The sequence below is a fragment of the Gorilla gorilla genome, chromosome 14, assembly GCF_029281585.2.
Source record: "Gorilla gorilla gorilla isolate KB3781 chromosome 14, NHGRI_mGorGor1-v2.1_pri, whole genome shotgun sequence".
Classification (NCBI taxonomy): domain Eukaryota; kingdom Metazoa; phylum Chordata; class Mammalia; order Primates; family Hominidae; genus Gorilla; species Gorilla gorilla.
In genome coordinates, this window is record NC_073238.2 from 46982470 (window position 1) to 47005412 (window position 22943).

Genomic DNA, 22943 nt, shown 5'->3' on the forward strand with positions numbered 1-22943 from the left:
GATATGATCCTGGGATGATCAGGAGTATTTGTAGCTATTAAGTTTGAACTTTAAATGAACCATTTATGTTAAAATGTTAAGGATTATAATAAAAGGAAGAGTTACAGTAAATGTAAATGACCTGTATTTACCATGTAAGACAGGTTCTCAGATTGGATTGAACATAATCTGGGTGATTATTTTTACTAAGAAATACAAATAAAACACATTCACAAAAGGTCGAATATAAAAGGATGGAAAAAGTACTTGCCAGGCAATTATAAACCAAAAGAAAACCAAGATACCTTATATTAGACATAGTAGTCTTTAATGGATAAAGAAGAGTTTTGTATAATGAGAAAAGATTCAGTACTGAGGAAGATATCTAAACTTGTATGCACACAGGCTTAAAATATATAAAGCACAAATTGAAAGAATTATGGACAGAAAGAAGCAAATTCACTATTCGTGTTCCATTTTAACATGTGTTTTAGTGACTATAAATCAGGTAAACTGAGTTTATAAAAATATTGAGGATTTGAAACAAAACTACTAATTTAATAACAAGCATAATTAACAGAAAGAAGCAAATTCACTATTTGTGTTCCATTTTAACATGTATTTTAGTGATTATAAATCAGGTAAACTGAGTTTATAAAAATATTGAGGATTTGAAACACAAAACCACTAATAGCAAGCATGTAATCTGACAAAACATTAAGTCATAATGGCAGTTAAAATATTTAGAAATGATAATTAAGTGATACATATTAAAACTTGCAGGATACACTTTAAGTGTAACTTCATGGCTAAATGTCCGTTTCAAGGAGTAATAAAAACATGAGAATAAACAAATTTTACAAGGAAGAAAGTAGTGAATAAATGAAATTAGTGAAGTAGAAAACACAGTGACATTCCATCAAAACCCTAAGTTAGTAATTTGAAAAATGTTTTAAATAAGCAAATGCTTGGAAAGCTAGATCACAAAAGAGGAAATGGTGTCTATGTACAGTTTTAGAATGAAATGAGGAACAATGGACATGAAAAAGATCAAAAGACAATTCCATGAGGAATATTTTATGCTAACATATTTGAAATTAGAATAAATTCCTAGAAAATATAACCTGGCAAATTTGTCTTGAGAGAAAATCAAGACAAATAGCCTATAACCAGTACATTTAGTTGGTTTTAAAAACTCTGCCTATAAAACAAAACTCTTCTTTTCAAACAACAATAGCAACGATAACAGCAGCAAAAATAATTACAGGAGCAGAACTCAAACCAACAACAAAAGAACCTGTAAACCTGTTACCAGGGATTTCTGTTGATTATTTAAGTGGCAAATATTCCTAACTTTCAGCACACTTCCAGATTATAGAAAGGACTACTCCATAACTCATTTTATGAGCAGAGAATAATCTTCCTAGGGAAACCAGGTGCAAACCAAGCAAGAAAAAAAAAAAAAGGCTAATTGATTCCCAATATAAAATAGTAATTTTCAGAATGATTTAAAATACTATTGATAATCACCAAATTGACTTTATTTTAGGAATACAAAGATGGATTAACATTATGTTAGTGATAGACTAAGATACTTGTTTAATAGATCAAAGAGAAAGACAAATTTTAATAGATATAGAAAAAGATGGATACAATTCATTGTAATTTATAACTTAGCAAATTTGAAATAGAACTTAAACTGATAAGGAGATATGTATGATACAGTATTTAATGGTGAAATGTTGAAGCATTCTCTTTGATGTGAGGAACATTGTAAAAATACTGCTTCTGTTCAGGCAAAAAGGCAAACATGCTTTAAAAAAATTTGTATTTATTTATATATTTTGAAATTTCAGTAGCTTTTGGGGTACAGGTGGTTTTTGGTTACATGGATGAATTGTGTAGTGGTGAAGTCTGAGCTTTTAGTGCCCCTGTCACCTGAGAAGTGTACATTGTACCCAGTGTGTACACAATGTGTTTTTTGTCTCTTGTTCCCTCTCTGCCTTCTGATTCCCTGTAGTCCATTATATCACTCTGTGTGCCTTTGTGTACCTATAGTTTAGTTCCCACTTATAAATGAGAACATACAGTATTTGGTTTCCCATTCCTGAGTTACTTCACTTAGAATAATGGCCTCCAGCTCCATCCAAGTTGCTGCAAAAGACATTACTTCATTCTTTTTATCCCTGAGTAGTATTCCATGGTGTATATATACCACGTTTTCTTTATCCACTCATCAGTCAGTGGACAGTTAAATTGGTTCCATATCTTAAGCATGCTATTTTTTAATCCTCATTATAGTAGGTGTGTTATATTAGTGGAATAAGACAAGACATACAATATAAGAGGATTGGAAGAAACTGAACTGAAATATGATTGTGCAGAAAACACAAAATGGTGTACAGACAAATTTTTAGAAAATATAAGAACATGCTAGAAGGTTGTGAGACATAAGGTACAAAAACCTGCTAGCATAATTTCAAAAATTTTTCATTTGTAGCTTTAACAAAGATGTAAGGTACTTAGAAATTTAACCGTAATGTGTATCACCTTTATGTTGAAAATTGTTATAATTGACTGAAAAGCATAATAGAAGACTTACATATGTTGAGAGATTTACTGTTTATGGAAGGGGAGACTTAGTATCATAATGATGTCAATCTTCTGCATACTGATCAATAATTCAGTCAAAAATAGAAACCGAGGCCAGGCTCACTGGCCCTCTCTCATTATCCCAGCACTTTGGGAAGCCGAGGCAGGGGAATCACTTGAGCTCAGGAGTTTGAGACCAGCCTGAACAACATGGCAAAACCCTGTCTCTAGAAAAATTAGCTGGACAAGTGACGCATGTCTGTAGTCCCAGTTACTTGGGAAGCTGAGGTGGGAGGATCGCTTGCAGGGAGGTCAAGTCTGCAGTGAGCCGTGATCACACCACGGCACTCCAGCCTGGGCGACCAACTGAGACTCTGTCTCAAAAAGGAAAAAAGAAAAAAAAAAAAAAAAGAAAGTGATAGCATGTGCACTTCTGTGTAATTTGACAAGATGAATCTAAAACTGATGTGAAAGAGCAAATGACCAATAATAGCCAAACAGTTTTGAAGAAGAATAAGAAAACAGGGACCTAATCTTGACATTATTTTCTTGTGTCCCTTTGGCTATAATCAGTCAGTGATAGACAAAGGGACATATGGAAATAATGGAGAATTTCTGAATGAAAGCATCCTTATGTAGAAGCTGAGAGAGAGTGGGTATTACAAGTTATCAAAGGGGGAATAAGAAATTATTTAATGAATGGTTTTAGGACAGTTTAGCACTTACATGGAAAATAATAAAAATTAGCTACTTATCTCAGACCATACATAAGAATAAATTACAGGTGCAATAAAGGTCTAAATGTGAAAAGTAAGTTTTTAAAATTTTGTTTGAAAATAAACGTCTTTGGGGGCTGGGCGCAGTGGCTCAAGTCTGTAATCCCAGCACTTTGGGAGGCCGAGGTGGGCGGATCACGAGGTCAGGAGATCAAGACCATCCTGGCTAACACAGTGAAACCCTGTCTCTACTAAAAATACAAAAAATTAGCTGGGCGTGGTGGCGGGCGCCTGTAGTCCCAGCTACTTTGGAGGCTGAGGCAGGAGAATGGTGTGAACCCGGGAGGCAGAGCTTGCAGTGAGTCGAGATTGTTCCACTGCACTCCAGCCTGGGCGACAGAGCGAGACTCCAACTCAAAAAAAAAAAAAAAAAAAAAAAAAGAAAATAAACATCTTTACAACCTCAAGATAGGAATGAATTTCTTAAGAAAGCTATAGAGCAAAGCCATATGAGAACAGACTGATAAATTTGATTACATTAAAAATAAAAGCTATTTGTGGTAACCAATATATGGAATTGAACTGTGTCTATCAATGGATGAGTGTATAAAGAAATTGTGGTATATGTATACGATGGAATATTATTCCAGCCATAAAAAAATGAAATTCTGTCATTTGCGGCAACATGGATGGAACTGGAGGTTATTTTGTAAAGTGATATAAAATGAGAACAGGAAGACAAATATGTTTTCACTCGTGGGGGCTAAAGAAAGGTCTCATGGAAGTAGAGAATAGAATGGTGGTTATCAGAGGCTGGGAAAGGAACTGGGGAGGGGAGGAATGAAGCGAAATTAAGGAGTACAAAAATACAGTTAGATAGAAGGCATAGTTCTTTCTGGTATTTGTTTGTTTGTTTGTTTTTTGAGATGGAGTCTCACTCTGTCACCCAGGCTGGAGTGCAGTGGTGCAATCTCAGCTCACTGCAACCTCTGCCTCCCAGGTTCAAGCAATTCTTCTGCCTCAGCCTCCCAAGTAGCTGGGAGTATAGGCATCCGCCACCACGCCTGGCTGATTTTTTTTTATTGGAGTTTTTTATTGGGGTTTCGCCATGTTGACTAGGCTTGGTCTCGCACTCCTGGCCTCAGGTGATCCACCTGCCTCTGCCTCCCAAATGGCTGGGATTACAAGTGTGAGCCACAGTGCCCGTCCTCTTTCTAGTATTTGATAGTACAGTAGGGAAATTATAGTTAACAATAATTTATATTTCAAAATAGCTAAAAGAGAAGATTTGTAATGTTCCCAGGACAAAGAAAACATAAATATTTGAGGTGATGGATATGTCAGGTACCTTGATTCGATTATTATTCAGTGTATACATGTATCAAAATAGCACACGTACCCCCAGAATAAGCATAGTTGTTACATATCCATAAAAAAAAATGAAAAAACGTCTCCATACTTTGACACCATAAATATTGTGAAAAGACAAGTATAGACTAAGGTGTGTTATACATGTACAGACAGTTCCTGACTTAATGGTTTGACTTACTTTATAATGGGTTTATTGGGGTATTAAATGCATTTTGACTTACTGTGGGTTCATTGAGATGTAACTTCATCATAAGTCAAGAAACATCTATAATTGATGAAAGTTTAGTCCATAGAATCTATGGAGAAAATCTAAAAATAAATAAAAGCAAGACTAAACAGCCTAATTGAAAAATGGCAAAGATAAAACTTACAGAAAATTACTTCTCATTTACACAAGGAGACTTGTACAAGACATATTAATGTCAATGAATAGGAGAATCAGTAAAGAATCTAGTATATCTAAACAGCAGTTAGTATGAATGAAATAATAAAATACAAGCATTAAGGCAGGTAAATCTAAAAATATGCTGAGTAAAGAGTGTGAGTTTAAGGATATATACAGTGTTCCTGTTCTCTGGAATATGTTTAAACTGGGGTAGTGACTCCATTTTTTATCTTTACTTCCTTGTATCATTATCAAAGTCTCTTAGAAACATAGCTTCTTATGATGTTTTTTCTTGTTATCTTCCGCCCGTACTTTACTATTTGTTGTATTTCCTGTTGTATCCTTTGACTTACCTGTGCTCTGAAATGTGTTTGAGTAATCTGCTTTTTTACAGCTGCCCAAAACTCCTTTGTCCCTCCCCGCCTATGGGATGCCCATCGCTTTCCACACTAGAACATAGTTCATTCTCTTAGGATATTTTGTGTTTTTTGGACCTGAAGTGGAACAGCCTGTATTTGTACTTAACTGAATTGATTTTGGGACTAGATCTAGAGTGACTCTATCTAATAAGCATTTATTGACCATTTCTGTGTGGTTTACATTATGTTATGAACAAAATAGGAAGAGAATATAATTATCCTTACGTGGATGGAATCTTAGATCCAGTAGGCCAGTTAGTCCTAAAAAAAGAAAAGTGGTTTTGCCTTCTCTCTTTTATTCCAATTGAGTCTTAGTTTTTTCATTCATTTACTCAAGTAGCATTTTGAATACAGGTAATATTTTGCTTTTCATAGTTAGAGATATATAATATAGATATTGTTTATGTTTTTCAGAATTTAAACAAGCAAGCATATGATTTGGCAAAGGCTTTACTGAAGAGGACAGCTCAAGCTATTGAGCCATATATTACCAATGTAAGTCTTACTTGTAATTGGTTGTCAGAAGGATTAAACTGAAAATTTAAAGACTTGCTAGAAGCAAAATTTCATCAGATAGTATATAGTTTTAAAAACAACAAATTTGTGTTGTTTTAACCCTTAAGTAATATATTTTCTTTCTCCTTCTTAAAATTATTCTTGCTTAATATTTTTTGGAAGGCTTGCTCTCATCCTATTTGTTCTTTATCTTCTTTCAAATTGCCTGAGAACTTAAACAGTTTTATTTTGGTTAGCAAGATATTCTGTTTGTTTCTACTGATAGAAATAGAGTTAAATGTAATTAGATAAAACATATGGAACTTTTCATTATTCAGAGACGTTGCTTACAGGTTTTTGGAGCTTAAATTGATTTGTACAAGAAGAAGATATGAACTAATATTAAGACCTAGAAATTGAAGGCAAGTATGAATGGCAGTAGTGATTTAGTAAAAGTTGCTTATCTATTGCTATTCCTGGGGTAGATTCCGTATAAATCTATCTTTTCTGGAAAAAAGGAACAATTGTAATAAAATGAGACCTTTCAGTATCACCCCAAATCTACTTACTTATGATTGACTATCTTGTATTTACTTTTAGAAGAAATATTTTTTAGCTGCTAGGTTCACTGACAGAAGTTTATGGTAAGTTTTATTTTCTCTCCACAGTTCTTTTGAGTTCTACAGATTTAGGTGGCAGTATTCATATTATATTCTGTGTGAATGGTGCCTCCTGGAATACAAATGTAGAGTACAGTGTTAATGGTGGCCCTTGGAATTGTGTAACAGTTCAGTCCCTCCACCTGCTTTTCAGTTTCACTCACCTCCAGACAAGTAAAGGATATAAATTTGCATTCCTGAGTAAAGTAAGAAAGAAAGCCTTTAATAATTACTTATGCATTCTCCTAAAATTTATTGAGGGAGAGTTTTTCTTGTAGTATACACAAATTTAAAGTCAGTGTATGAAATATATCATGAAAAGATGTACTTTGAAAACTAACTACTTCATAAAACAGTAACTTAATAAATTCCAGCTTTTGTTTCTGGCTTTTAGCCTTAGAGAATCCAAAGCATACGATGATTTGGAAAAATTAATTTAATTTGTAAGAAATTGTTTTGAAGGGTAAACTTTCAGAAGCTGTGGAATCAAATCTGTAATCTATCTTAATTGCTCCAAGATTTTCAGGGAAATTCCAATACTGGTTTCTGCAGTTTTGTAAGTTACGGGTACTGGCTGAAATAAATTGGTTGGATTGAGTTTTTTCATCATTGGCTTAGTGTTACTTGAAGTGTGTAGACCTAGACTTAAAACATTCTGCAATTATCCTTTTCCCTTGCTTCGAGTACTTCTAAATGACTATTTCCATGGGCCATTAGAGCACACTAGGTGAGCTCCTCCTGGTGGCCATTTATTTAAACTCATATTGCCAAGCCAGTTTTTTTTTTCTTTTTTTTCGGAGGGGTGGGGGGACACATCTTATTTTGATTTCTTTTTCTGGCATAAAAATAAGAAAAGAACGCTATACCGTATTGATATCTCTACTGTTATTGGGGAAAATCAATATCTGATTGGGGCAATTAAAGGAAAAAACCCACAATAAATGATGATACTTGTTAGATGATTAGGTTTGTTATACTGTTCTCTCAAATTTTGTATGTTTGAAAATGTTTATAATGGAAGTTAAATAAAGAAAAAAAGGCTGAGGAAATATTTTTAACAATCCTAGAATACATCAAGGTAAAAACATTTCTTTATCACTTATACCTTGTGTTAATTTCCTGTTATTCTTGCTTGCAGAAATAGAATCCTTCCCCCATGAACTCCCCAAACTTTCATATTATGTCTTTATCAAAAGCTGGGGAGCAGGGGCTAGAGTGTTCTGAGTACACATTGAATTATATACTTTCTCCCAGTACGTTGTCCACTATTTTCTTATTTCTCCCTGTTTTCTTGTTCCTTGCCTTATTTGAAGGTTAGCTAGGAAATAAGAATTGCTTTTTCCCTCCCTTTAGTTCCTTTTTGTCTACTTATGTTTCCATTTCAGACCTTTATAATTACATGTAAAATCACTTTCTAGTGGACTTAATCGTCTTGTAGTAGGGTAAAATTAGTTCAGTGTTAGAAATCATTCTTAGCCCTTTTGGACTTACAGTTAAAACAGCTATTATTTACTCATCCTTCTAGTTGAGAATTAACAATTAAAAATAGGAGTAAGATACTGAGATAATAACCCCACTTCTCTCTTCTGTTTTTCTTTTTCATTCACACATACAGACACATTCTTTTTTTTTTAATCGATAGTATTTCTTACATATCAAGACTTAAGAAATCACTGTGGTGGTATAGGTTATTTATGTATTAAAATTTGTTGTTGTTGTTGTTTGAGACAGAGTCTTGCTCTGTCACCCAGGCTGGAGTTCAGTGGTGTGATCTTGTTACACTGCAGCCTCTGCCTCTGAGGCTCAAGTGATCCTCTCACTTCAGCCTCCTGAGTAGCTGGGACTACAGGAATGAAACACCATGTCTGGTGAATTTTTCCTTTTTTAAAAATTTTTTTGTAGAGACAGGGTTTCACCATGTTGCCCAGGCTGTTCTTGAATTGCTGAGCTCAAGCAATCCGCCTGCCTTGGCCTCTCAAAGTGCTAAGATTATAGGCGTGAGCCACCATGCCCAGCCTAGGTTATTTTTTTTTAAAAGAATTTGTTGTAACACAACAATCCAGGAAGCTAAACAGTACATATGTATTTGTTTAAAAGGTAAAATGGAATATCAAGAACAAAAAGTACATGGTGATAATTCTAAAAATTTCCTACACGCATCACTTCTTAATGATGTTATTTTTCACCAGTTCTTTTTTTATCACAAATTTCAGGATATGGCAAAAAATTATTTTGTTGGACTGAAAAAAGTACATCCAATCCTTGTTGGAGTAGGTAAAATTTGGTTAAATTGCTTAATTCCACTGAGCCTCTGTTTTTGCACCTGTAATGCTTGGGTGGTGGAGGAGAATGTGTTATTTAATGTGAAATATTTTGTAATTAAAATTAGCCATGTAAATGTAAGGTAGAATTTATTACTGACTGGTGACATCTTTCATTAGGAGACATTTGCTGTACAAAAAAATTAATTTGTAGTATGTAATTAGCTACCCTTTTGTAAATGAAAGAATTTTTGGAAGGAAATATTTTAATCAAATCTAAACTACCTCCACTAAATTTTCAGCTCTTAGGAAGGACTTGGATTGTTTTACCCATATTTGTATCATACTGTCTTTTGCATATTTTTTATTCATTTACTAAACATATATTCTATGCCTCCTCTGTGTCAGGCACTGTGCTAGGTAGGCTTTTACACATTGGAGAAGACCAACTTGGTCATTGCCTTTTTGGAGATTATAAAAGTGTTCAATACATGTTTTTTTTTTATGGAATTTGTGAGAAATTAAACCAGGGAATGATTTTTTTCCCTTAATTTTTCAAATAAGTTTTTCCCAGACTGTTAGAAGAAGATGATGATGGTTTGACCACTTTGGTGGTGAGATTGGGAAGGATTATTGTTCTTTATTAAGGAATATACTATTTATTAAGTAAATAGTACTTGTTTTACTATTTTTTAAGCAGGAGAAAATTTGTGAATGGAAGCAAAAAAGCCGCTTTATTTTCAGCCTGAATAAGAAATTAACCTTTGATGTCATGAAATTCTCTTCCCATAAAATTGATAAATAGGAAGGACAAACAAGTTCTTTTTAAAACCAAAAAAGAAAGAATAGCAAAATAGAATTTGTTCTTCTTTCTTCATGGCTAGGTAGTCTGGTCTGATTCATAGACCTAAAAAAGTCACATAAAAACAACCCAAGAAGTAAAAGTAAGCAGAAAAGACATAGAAATATGAAATCTTCCACTCTGTACTTTCAGTGTAGAAAGCTAAAGCCTAATTAAGCCAGTTGTGTGTTAACTGTCACAGAAGAGATTAGGGCAGCTTGTATGGTATAAAGAATCCTTGACTCTTTCTCCGCTGAGACTCAGGAAACCATTGAGGATACATGGCAGGGTATGCTTTTGGTTAATTTTTTATGTTTTTGGAAGATTTTAAATAGAAAGGAACTTGACAGTTATGCCATGCATCTTTGCCAATTTCAGTAGTAATATGATAAATGATCTGAGTGTGGAAACTAGTTAGAGCTAGCTATATGGTAGGGAAAAATTGTTTAAATTTGGATTTTCCTTGTGTTTGTGTGTGCTTTTAATTGGATTTTAATTAGTGTTGTAAACCATGTAGATACGTACACATCAGAATGTAAAAGAAGACAAAGGATTAGGAAGAGGTAGTTTTTCATCAAAAATAAAAAATTACATATTTCAAACATAGAATTGCCTTCTATGAAAATGTAAGAAGGCTGTATCTATGGGATGATGTTTTCTTCCATATGTACTAAGGTGAACAAGCTATTATCCCTCACCCTTGGGGAGATTAAGACATTGTATTAGGGTTTTCTAGAGAAACAGCCAATATTGAGTGAGTGTATGTATATACAGACACACATATACATATATGTGTGTATATTCACACATAGTGTATGTATGCACACACACACAGAGACATATGTATATGTATGAGAGGGAATTTATTAGGGGAATTGACTTATGAGATTACAGAGTCTGAGAAGTCCGAGAGTAGGCTGTCTGCAAGCTGGAGCACCAGGGAAGCCAATGGTGTTACTCTCAGAGGCAGAAGGCAAGGCTTGAGAACCTAGCAGGGGACTGGGCTATTGGTGCAATTTCTGGAGTCCAAAGGCAGGAAAACCTGGAGTTCTGCTGTCCAAGGATAGGAGATGAATGTCCCAGCCCAGAGGAGAGTGAATTCACTTTCCTTTGCCTTTTTGTTCTGTTGGGCCTTCCAGCCTATTTGGATGATGCCTGCCCATACTGAGGGCAGATCTTTCCCACTCAGTCTACAAGCCAATCTCCTCTGCAAACATCATTGCAGACACCCAAGACACATTGCTTTACCAGCTATCTAGGTATCCCTTAATGCAGTCAAGTTGACACATAAAATTAACCATGCAGAAATATGCACAAATAATATAGGATAGAATATAATCAGTATTATAATGGGGAGCAGAGTATATTTGAAAAGTAGAATGTTTATTGAAATGTTTCAGTCTGTTTTATTGTATACAAGATGGATTCCATGTTTTATCTTTCGTGTAGCCTATATTGGTTTCCCATATAATGTTAGAAAATATTTTGATATGCCTAGTTTGACTTTGTATAAAATAATGATGAATTTGGTTAAATAAGATTTTAAAACATTCATCTTGTCTCTGGTTTTTCTACTAATGATAGGTTTTCTTTCTCCTCAAAAGTTTTTTAATCAGGTTCTGATGCTTGGGAAAACATCTATCAGCGATTTGTCAGAGCATGTCTTTGACTTAATTTTGGAGCTCTACAATATTGATAGTCATTTGCTGCTCTCTGTGTTACCCCAGCTTGAATTTAAATTAAAGGTAACTTGTAAAAATAATATGATTCTACCAACCAAGTTATTAGCAAAGAGCATTATTTATAGCTTTTTAATTTTTACAGTAGTTTTAACTGAATGTAAGAGACGAGGGGGAAGTATTACTATTATTTCTTCACGTATTTGTGCCGTGTCTGTTTGTGAATCTTTAGTGCCTGGCAGGTGCCTGGCAGATAGTAACTGTTTAATAAATGATTAGCAAGATGGTATTTTCCTCCAGACATTTTCCAGATAAATTCTAGGATTTGACTAACTTTTGAAGTCTTAGCTATACATCAAGCTTATGTTTTCAAGGCACAGTTTATAGTAGTTCCTTTGACCACTGAGGCCATAAAAATAGTTTAGAGTTTTTTATCCATATAGTGTGAAATGCTTTCCCTTTATGCATATTATCTCATGTTGCCTATGTTGAAAGTTTGTTTGCTTTTTATATAGTTCTGTGATTTTTTTATTTTTTTGAGACAGGATTTTTTTTTGTTTTGTTGCCCAGGCTGGAGTGCAGTGGTGTGATCTTGGCTCACTGCAACCTGTGCCTCTCGGGATCAAGCTACTCTTCCACCTCAGCCTCCCAAGTAGCTGGGACTACAGGCGTGTGCCACCACCCCTGCTAATTTTTGTATTTTTTGGTAGAGACAGGGTTTCACCATGTTGGCCAGGCTGATCTCAAACTCCTGACCTCAAGTAATCCACCTGCCTCGGCCTCCCAAAGTGTTGGCATTACAGGCATAAACCACCACCCCCGACCGAGTGAAATTTTTTGGTAGCATGTTCCTAACTGTTTTGACATTAAATTGTGCTGTAAAATTGAGCAGAATCGGAGAATATAGTTTTCTTTTTCAAATCATTACAATAAGATTAAGTAAAGCTGGTTATAATTATTAATCTTTGTGGACCCAGAAAAGTTCTTAAATGATGTCTGTGTATAAAAATTTTGATTTTCTTTCAAAAACAAAACAGTCCACATTGGTAATGTGAACACCCCAAGTAGCCAGTAAATAAGTATTCTTTTTATATTCTGGAGTAGTTTTTGGTATATTTCTCAAATGAGCCATTCAATTAACTGGCCTTCCTGTCCCCTTTTTAATGTGGTTAGTGATTTGGGTGAGGCAGCAGGTAGCCACACCTCAAATTATTTGTTGGTTTATATGATTTTCTGAAGTAAAAATATTGAGTAAATGCTATGCATGTTCCTACACACTATGAGAAATATAAAAATAAGGAAATTATCATCCCTGCTTTCAGCAAACTTAACATCTAGTATGAGAGGAAGAGGAAAAAAAATCCAGATCTAATATGAGGCCAGATATTATAAGTGTCATAAGAGATACAAACAGCGTACAATTGAAGCAAAGGAAACAGCATGCAGAAGCATATAGAGGTAGGAAGGTTCCGGGTGAATTTGTGGAACACAAAGAATTATAATTGGAAGATAGCATAAAGTAAGTTTAAATCACTCCTGGCTGCATATTAGAATCTTTGCTTGTTAAGCCTTAAAGAAATAGCTGTCCAGGCACTAAACCAGACTAGCTGATTCCGAGTTTTGGGGAATAGAGGTTTTTTTTTTTTGTTCTTCTTGTAATTATTTTTTTTTTTAAGTTTTGAGATGATTCTAATGTACAGCCAGGCTTGAGATATAATTACTTAGACGAATAAAGAAAGAAATAATAGAGATGAGTTAGGTCATATTGTCGGGGCTCTTGGCATGGCAGGTTGTGGCATTGGTTTAAAATTTAAAAACAATTTGTGTAGTGACATTTCCATAGCACCTTGAATATCAGTGCCTTTTGATATACCCAGTTCCCACACTTTATGTTCAAGTCTAGTATTGTGACTGGCTCATTCACTTATCCATTGAGTCATTTGTTGGAAGTGCCAAAATCAATAGTAAAATTGAGTTCACATCCTTAGGGTGCCCCCAATATAATATATAAAACAAATTTGAGTTTTCACAGGTTTAAGGCTTCTTTTTACTGTTGAGCTCCTTTTAGAAATCTGGTCTGTGTAGATGAAGTGTCTTACTGGGAGACTGTAGCACATACTAATAGAGCTAAAAAGTTTATTCACACAGAGTTTTCTGTTTTCTGTAGGCCTGGCCTCTGTCAGTGTCTGTTCTGAAAAACCACACATAAGTTTTTCAAGGGTCCTGGGTAGGTTTTATAAGAGTTCATTTTTTATTTTGACTCTGAATAGAAATAAACTTTAATTGTAGGAGGGGCCTCTAACATTGGAACAAACTTTAAAGATGTATTTTCATGAAAGGTACTTCTTTAATGGAATTTGAGATAATTAGAGCATTTATGGTGACATTTAATTTTGTGAAAAGTATAGTGAGCATTTTTATGTAATTTTTCATTTAGAGTTCATGAAAGATTTTCTGTGGAATTGGAGCATCAGGGAAATCATGGCAAAGAATGGGCAGCCTTATTCTGAATATCTACTGCATGGTTTTAAAGCTGTGATTGTGTTTTATTTTAGAGCAATGATAATGAGGAGCGCCTACAAGTTGTTAAACTACTGGCAAAAATGTTTGGGGCAAAGGATTCAGAATTGGCTTCTCAAAACAAGCCACTTTGGCAGTGCTACTTGGGCAGGTATATGATTTTGGTTTCCCATTTAAAAGTAATACATTATTCTACTGACCGTTTTTTTGAGAAACATTATCCACATTTAAACTGTGTTCTCTGGAATCATAAAAATGAAGGATTTTTTATGTTGAAAGTTTTGAAAGTTGTTAATGACTGGCTATATTTATATTTACTCTTTTTAGTCTTTATCCTCAGTAATTTTTAAAAGATAATACATTTTAAAGCTATCTCTTATGGTATTATGACCGTGAAGTTAATATTATTACTTTGAGGCAGTGATTAATTCCAACTGAAAATACGTCTTTGGGAGATATAGCCCCTCTACAAATTAATTACAATTAATTAGGTTGTTTGGAGACATTGACAGGATAAGAGTATTCACAGAGTGAATAAATGACTATTTATATTTCTCTTCCTAACTTCCTTCTGTATTTCTCAGTTAAAGGAAATGATGGCCTGGATTCCTTGCATGGTTTGAATGATGCACAAAATCCCTGAAATGGTTGCAGAATTTTGAGTGTGTTTGTGTATGTCACTTTTCTGTGAGAGGTATTCATCCCTGACCTTGAAATATTAAAAGCCCGACAAGTGCCTTGGCTGAAACCTGCTTTGACTCAGAAAAAAAGAGAAATTTTCCCCTCAGATTATTCTCATAACAAATAATGCAGTTAAGTCATAAACAAGATCTGGCCGGGCGCGGTGGCTCATGCCTGTAATCCTAGCACTTTGGGAGGGCGAGGTGGGTGGATCACAAGGTCAGGAGATCGAGACCATCCTGGCTAACACGGTGAAACCCAGTCTCTATTAAAAATACAAAAAATTAGCCGGGCGTGGTGGCAGGCACCTGTAGTCCCAGCTACATGGGAGGCTGAGGCAGGAGGATGGCCTGAACCCGGGAGGTGGAGCTTGCAGTGAGCTGAGATGGCGCCACTGCATTCCAGCCTGGGCGACAGAGCGAGACTCTGTCTCCAAAAAAAAAAAAAAAAAAAAAAGATTTAAAGGCCCTGATTTTATATTCTTTGTGTTGAAATATTTGCAATGGTATGACCACTTTCTTTACATTTTATTGAAAACTGTCGGTGATTACTGTAAATTTAATATTTTGGTCTCATTTTTCTGATTTGTTGAAAGAGGATATAAGTTGTGATAAGTGTTTGTTAAGCTTCAGATCTCCAGTCTGATTTCTTGATTCTTATTTAGCTCAATAATAATATTCAGTGAGTCAAGTTAAGCCAACTTTTTTCTTTTAAATACAATGGAAAGTTTTTAGACAGTAGGGAAGAATATCAGTTTAAATTATGCAACTTAATTTAAAGTTTAATATTTTAAAACAAAATACTTTTACTGTATATATATTTATTATATCTTTAAATTAAGACTTGGATTAGCCGGGATGTATTTTATTGGTTTTTAGCTGGAGAAATCCTAATGTAAATGTATATGTCACCTTTCTATTATGTTGTAATTTTTCCCTTTAATATTAATAACATAAAACTTACAAGTATTAAATAATACCAACTTTAAGGAGTTAGTCTTTTAAAAGACATCTTAGTATATTTATTTTTAATTGTTGTAAGGTGCATGTTTACCTGAGAAATGGTAACATATATAGGATTGAGTATCTGAATTCAAAACACTCAGGAAGCTATATGGGACCAGAGGCTAGATTTTATAACTTCTGGGAGGGGAGGTATACTTCATAGAGCATATGCTTTTTTTTCTAATTTTTATGAGTAATTTGGTGCTGGTTTTGAAGACTTTTTCCCACTCCTTTATAATGCTAACTTTAGTTTCTTAGGTGTTGAATGATGTAAGATTTGGGAGCCTTTTGATTTCATAGAATTAAGACATATGAAAATATCGAATGGAAAAATCTTGGCTTCACTTCAATGTTCTTGATACTTAATTTTTTAAAATTACTATTTTACATTCTGTGATAATGTATACAGACGGAACATCAGTGGTTGAGAGACAGCTAAACATCATGTGCTTCCTGATGGAAGAACACAGTGGCCATCTATGGTATTTTGGTAGTCTGGCAAAAAAAAATTGACCCAAATATGATCAAGTTTTTAGATCTAACTACCAGTTTACAGGATTTAGAAGAGAGAGGAGCCTGTTAATTTACATCAGAATGATACAATTAGCAAAATCTAAATTATGGAATAAAACCATACACATACACAGCAGTTGCTCTAGCAAATTACAGGAAAAAGAGTTGGAGGGAAAACAAAAGATTTGAGGCTTAAGTGACATATCAACCAAAGAATTTTAACTTTTTAGGGATACATACATATTTACAGATGTAATGTAAAAAGTGGCCTTGCCATTAGTGGCAATGTAATAATGGTGATGATTAATTGGATAGTAGTAATTTGGGTACACTTTTAGATTCATGTAATATACTGTAGGGTTTAGTGTGAGATCTGCCATACATTAGTGAATGCCCTATATTTAAAAGGGAATACTTTAGGGAAAGTTTTCTTTCAAACATAGTTTGGGATTTATGATGTTTCTATGAACTATATATGCACACTTGCGTAAGTAGATGTATTTGAGAGTATAATGTTGATAGGAATTTTTTTGTCATTCTTACATTTGAGCCAAATGTGTATGGTTTATTCAGGTTCCTTAAAATCACGTAGTTCTCACAGGAGATTGCCCTAGTTTGTATAGAGTTTCCAGAGCATTCAGACATACATGTATATCAGAAACTTTGTAAAATGGTTTGGTTCTACTTTGCATTTTCCTTCGTAAACTGTTTTGTCTTTAATTAGATAAATGTAAATTGGGTACAGATTTAACACATGTCTGTTTCTCTTATTTTAAAGATCACTCTGTGCTTTTATATTTTATCAGGTTTAATGATATCCATGTACCAATCCGCCTGGAATGTGTGAAATTTGCTAGCCATTGTCTCATGAACCATCCTGATTTAGCAAAGGACTTAACAGGTACTATATATATGTAACAGCAAATATTCTTACATGCTCTTCAGTGGAAAAAAATAAGTTTCATAGGGGGAAAAAAATCCCTTTTTTGGGGGGTGGTAGGTGAAGTCTTGTTTTAGTTTAAGGTCATGGAAGTTGTTCTCTGAAGCTAGATTTTTTTTTTTTTTTTTAATAGAGACAAGGTCTCGCTATGTTGCCCAAGCTTGCCTAGAACTCCTGAACTCAAGCTGTCCTTCTGCCTTGGTTAAATTAGTTTACCATGACTCACCTAAGTTCTTAAAATATTGAAGAACATTAGTCTTATAATCTAGTCAAAGTCAAGACCTGTTCAAATCCAAATGTCTAAAATAAGTTTAGAATTATCCTTAAACTAAGAAACTAGTAATTGTTCCTGGAGACAGACATTTTCATAGATGCTTCCAACCTATGTAGGAACTATGCTGTAGAAATTCTAGCTTCAGGCCGAGCACAGGCCAAGGTGGGCAGATCACCTGAGGTCAGGAGATCAAGACCATCCTGACCAATATGAAACCCCGTCTCTACTAAAAATCCAAAAATTAGCTGGGTGTGATGGCATGCGCCTATAATCCCAGCTACTCAGGAGGCTGAGGCAGGAGAATTGCTTGAACCTGGGAGGCAGAGGTTGCAGTGAGCTGAGATTGTGCCATTGCACTCCAGCCTGGACAACAAGAGCGAAACTCTTTATCTCATAAATAAATAAATAAATAAATAAAACAGCAGATATTTTACCAGTTTCATCCTTTTTGGGAGACATCCCACTTGGAGCTTTCTGATTTCCTACTCACATTTGCAGTGCTTAGACTGCTTGCTCTGAGCTTCTGCTATACAGCATTGACCTTAGGGCCATCCATTCTTCCTCCCATTTTTGCTCTCCCCTTCCATCCTCCTCCCTTCTTTTTCCCTCCTTTCCTCTTCGTCTGTGTGTGTGTGTGTGTGTGTGTGTCTGTGTGTCTGTTTCTACACCTCCCCTTTCTCCTTCCCTTTTTCTCTGGATGTTCCTTTTTCTTTAGCATCCTTTTCTTGTGTTGCTAATACAGTATTTTCTCTGAGAGTGTCAATGGTAGTTTTTTGGGGAATTTTTCTTTTTCTTCCAAAATGTCTGTTTCTGCTATTTGTTTTTTTCACCTTATATTTGCTTTTGTCTTTTTTTCCATGTTAAAGGCTTTCCTCAAATGATTGGCAATCCGAGGCCGTCTGCTCATGATTAAGAGTGGGGGTGCTAAATCAAAAGCTGTTTGGAAAGCCCTGAGTATATGCTTTCCTCAGATGATTGGCAATCTGTGGCTATCTGCTCATGATTAAGAGTGGGGGGCTGAATAAAAAGCTGTAAACCATTTGGAACACTCTGAGTACATGGTTGCATCTGTCAACTGTGGACTTCACTTTTGGGTGATCAGAGTGAGTTGTTTGTTGGGGAGCCCTTAGTTTAGATACTTCCTCTTCATCCTGTCAAATTTCTAATAGAAGAGTATCTTATCTAGAAGTTAAAGGTGAGTTACTAATGTGTTTGGGAAAGGAATGATGGGTTTCTGCATTCACATTTCAGATTAGTTGTCACATAATTCCCTTTTGGGTATGGTATCCATGCCCTCAACCGTTTGGGGTCCCCCAGTTTAGAGCTACTGTTTTATATTTTTATTATAGTATTTATCTCCAGACTTCTTTTGGTGTGGAATAGGGGCAATCTCCTTGATGGATTTCTCAAACAGCCTTCACCCAGTCCTTCCTTCTCTTCCTTGTTTTAAGATCCAGAAGTTCTTGTTGCTAGTTCCTATGCCTTTTGAAGAGTGTAGTGTATATTGAGTTGGTTGCTTAGTTGTGATTTTTAAATTGTTTTTTAAGAGACAGGGTCTTACTCTGTTGCCCAGGCTGATTTTGAATTTTTTTATTGAAATATTTAAATCATGTTTTTCAGTTATTAAGTAAAACCAGACCCCTGCTTTTTTGCTGTTGATAATGTGTAGCAGTGTGCACCAATTTGATTTGTACATGGCTAAATAGAATTTCTCTTTCATTGAATTTGCTGTCATGTTAGGTTACATAGGCCGCAAAGAATTTATACTGACTGAGTAGGAGAGAGGCAGTGCTGGAAATATTCTGCCAATGTATACGTTTCCTTCTTAGGCTCATATTGGCTTCCCATCTCCTCTTTCCCAGTAGCCTTAGAGTCAGTCATTTCTTGCTTTTTAACTTCTACTCACTGTTGTTACAGATGAGGGCTTGCGGTATCTCATTCTATAGAAGATTCTTTCTTTCTCCCCTACCTGAAATATGATGGGAGGTTTCAGAGGTTTTCACTGCTGGATAAAGTGATAAAAGTATATAAGAGTAATAAAGCAATCTTTGCTTTTGTTTGAAAGAGTGAGGCTTGAGGCTGGGCACGGTGGCTCACGCCTGTAATCCCTGCACTTTGGGAGGCCGAGGCGGGCAGATCGCTTGAGGTCAGGAGTTTGAGATCAGCCCAGCCAACATGGTGAAACCGCACCTCTACTAAAAAATACAAAAATTAGCCGGGTGTGGTGGTACACGCCTGTAATCGCAGCTACCCGGGAGGCTGAGACAGGAGAATTGCTTGAACCTGGGAGGCAGAGGTTACAGTGAGCCGAGAGATCGCGCCACTGCACCCCAGCCTGGGCGATAGAGCAAGACTCAGTCTCAAAAAAAAAAAGTGAGGCTTTGATTTTTTTTTTTTTAAGTAGTTTCAATCACATCTTCAATTATTTTCTTTTAAACCCCATATACCCTATTCCATTTTATGTTTCTCCAGCTTCATTCCTGACTAGCAGGATCATTTCACTTTATCCATGTGAACCTTACACTGTAGTGCTTCTCAACCTTATCAGACCCAGTACCTCCCTTTTTAAGCAAATAATTTGTAATTCTCCCTTTGAGATCCTTAAGTAAAATGAATAGATAAAACAATCCACTTAAAAAGTTAAAAAATTAATTGCCCTATTTGTAATATACAGGAGAAACAAAAGGGAAGTCATTTATAATAAAGTAGTATATATTGTAATATTTAAATGTTTGGATATGACATACAGAGATAACAGATGCCTCCACAAGTTTCTCACTTAGTTATTCTCTGCCACAGGGGGATATGGAAAGCTCTGTGAATCCTAATTGATAAGGTATTTGGATGACTACCTGAACAGCTAACTCAGATTTATCTATATTTTAGAGAAAATATCAGAGTCTGTTGTACGTTTTTTTTTAACTTAAAAAAAGAAGTGTAATTAACTGAAAATGCACAGATCCTGAATGTTCAGTTTGATGTTTGAAGAGAGTGAATTTCCATGATGCCAAAAAGTCCCCCTATATCCCCTTCCAGTTAGTTCTCTCACCATTTTCTGGTTTCTATTTCTGTAGGTTAGTTTTGCCTGTTTCTGAATTTCATATATGTTGAATCATACAATGTGTACTATTCTTTTTGAGGGTGGGGAATGGAGAGAGATCTGGCTGCTTTCACATAACATGTTTTTGAAATTTATCCTGTTTTGTTAATTTATTCTTTATTATTATTCCGTTGTATGAATATACCATAATTTGTTTACCCACTTCTTCTTTTGATGGTTATCTGGGTTGTTTCTGATTTGGGGCTATTAATAGTGATTACTGTGAATAGTCTTTTACAAGTATTTCTGTGGGCTTATGTTCTTATTTCTTTTTGAAAACAGTAATTAAATTGCTGGTCATAGTGTAGATACATGTTTATAAGAGACAGTGAAAACAGTCTCCATATTAGTTATACTGTTTTACATTTGTACCAGCAATGAATGAGAGTTCCAGTCATTTAACATCCTTGACAACATTTTGTGTTTTCAGTCTTTTTGTTTTTAACCATTCTTACAGGTTCTTCAACTATTTTAAATGTTTTCAGTGTTCTTTCTGGAAATAAGCTTGTTTATTGTTTTCTTTCCTATTTGGGTTTCATCCTTTTCCTTTGTCCTGTGACATTTACTTGTTGTCCATCTGCCAAAATTTTGTTGACACATCTCTTGCTGTGATCTCTTGTTGTGATCTCTTCTCTTGTTATTTGTCCCTTTTAAACAACTTTTTTTTTTTTTTTTTGAGACAGTCTCGCCCTGTCACCCAGACTGGAGTACAGTGGCACGATCTCAGCTCACAGCAACCTCCTCCTCCTGGGTTCAAGCAATTCTCCTGCCTCAGCCTCCCGAGTAGCTGGGACTACATCTGTGTGCCACCACACTTGGCTAATTTTTTTGTATTTTTAGTAGAGACGAGGTTTCACCGTGTTGGCCAGGCTGGTCTCCTGGCCTCAAGTGATCCACCTACCTCATCCTCCCAAAGTGCTGGAATTACAGGTGTGAGCTACCACGCCTGGCCTTTAAAATTTGTTTTTTTTTGAAATGGAGCTCTGCCCTTGTTGCCCAGGCTGAAGTGCGATGGTGCGATCTCTGCTCACCGCAGCCTCTCCCTCCCAGGTTCAAGTGATTCTCCTGTCTCAGCCTCCCAAGTAGCTGGGATCACAGGCATGTGCCACCACTCCTGGATAATTTTGTATTTTTAATAGAGAAGGGGCTTCTCCGTGTTGGTCAGGCTGGTCTCGAACTCCTGACCTCAAGTGATCTGCCCGTCTCGGCCTCCCAAAGTGCTGGGATTACAGGCATGAGCCACCACACCTGGCCAGGTTAGTGAATTCTTAATCAAGTTCCCAATCTACCAAATGGAGAGGAGGCTGTTACTACTCAATTGGATGTCACGGCTCTTTTTTGACTGAAGAACTAATCTTCTTCTTTCTTCCTTCCCTTTCTTTCTGGGCTCTTAATTTTCTTGAAACTTCTATGTAGGTATTGTTTTGCTAGGGCTTATTTTCAAGGGTATCATGCAGTGTTTTAAAAATATTTTAGTTATTAAAATTTCCACTGTAATAAAATGTTATCTTTCAGAGTATCTTAAAGTGAGGTCACATGACCCTGAGGAAGCTATTAGACATGATGTTATTGTGTCAATAGTTACAGCTGCTAAAAAGGATATTCTTCTGGTCAATGATCACTTACTTAATTTTGTGAGAGAGAGAACATTAGACAAACGAGTAAGTATGAATAAATAATTATTACTAAGTTTTCATTTTTAATACTTGAAGTTTAACAATATTTGAAAATATATTTAAATATATATATTTAAATATAATTAGCCTTTTTTAGGGGTATGGAGGCATTTTAATATTTAAAATTACCTTTATGAGGTTTTACTTTCTGTTACATTAAATTGTATCAGTTTTTCTTCATTAAAGATATTTGTTCTAATCCTGAAGATAAGACAGCTCTTAATGGTAGTCAATGTTTATCCTGTATACCAGTGTTAATGATAAGGGACTTTTGTAAAGGCCTGAGATACAACTTCTCTTATGTTGTTGACTCTTCTTTTTCTTTCTCCTTTCAGGGCTGTTGTTATATGGGTATGAATTGGTAGTTGTCTAGCTGGTTGTATTATAATCAACATGGAATAGAAAATGAAAGATGTTTTCAGCTTAGCAAAGCTAAACCCGATAGAGCACCATGCTTCTAGCCTATTTTCTGTGTCCTCAAGCCAGCTTTTTTGAATGAGTACCCACTAGCTCCACTCATTAATCAGTGAACTTGAGAGGCCTGTATCTTGTTATGTTTGTGTTTCATACTGCATGGAATATATTAGGCACTCAGGAAATACTTTAATGAATGTTCATTCTGTTCCCCTCCTGATTGCCATAATGGCATCTAAGCCTCATTTAGGCATAAGAGTAATTTTGGTGAAGGATGAGACTTTTTGACTTATTTAAGTGCTAATTATCAAAGAAAGTGGGAGGCCTGCCTATTGGTTGTTGGAATATCTTTGACTAGGTAAATTCTTTAAAACTTTGTAGGCCAGGCGCAGTAGCTCACATCTGTAATCCCAGCACTTTGGGA

At 35.4% G+C, this 22943-nt stretch overlaps 1 protein-coding gene across 12 annotated transcripts in view; it reads left to right on the plus strand.

The window, feature by feature from the left end:
* PDS5B (PDS5 cohesin associated factor B) overlaps positions 1–22943 on the plus strand; it is a 187140-nt gene that overhangs the window by 75538 nt on the left and 88659 nt on the right. For 10 of the 12 annotated variants that reach the window (XM_019039884.4, XM_055360563.2, XM_004054355.5 and 7 more), the window contains exons 7-11: positions 5877–5957; positions 11323–11463; positions 13953–14068; positions 16922–17016; positions 21945–22090. In XM_019039884.4, coding sequence (XP_018895429.2) covers positions 5877–5957; positions 11323–11463; positions 13953–14068; positions 16922–17016; positions 21945–22090 — 579 coding nt within the window. Of the gene's footprint in view, positions 1–5876; positions 5958–11322; positions 11464–12705; positions 12856–13952; positions 14069–16921; positions 17017–21944; positions 22091–22943 lie in introns of those variants that run through there. The other 2 variants (XM_063697257.1, XM_063697256.1) reach the window with 2 other exon arrangements.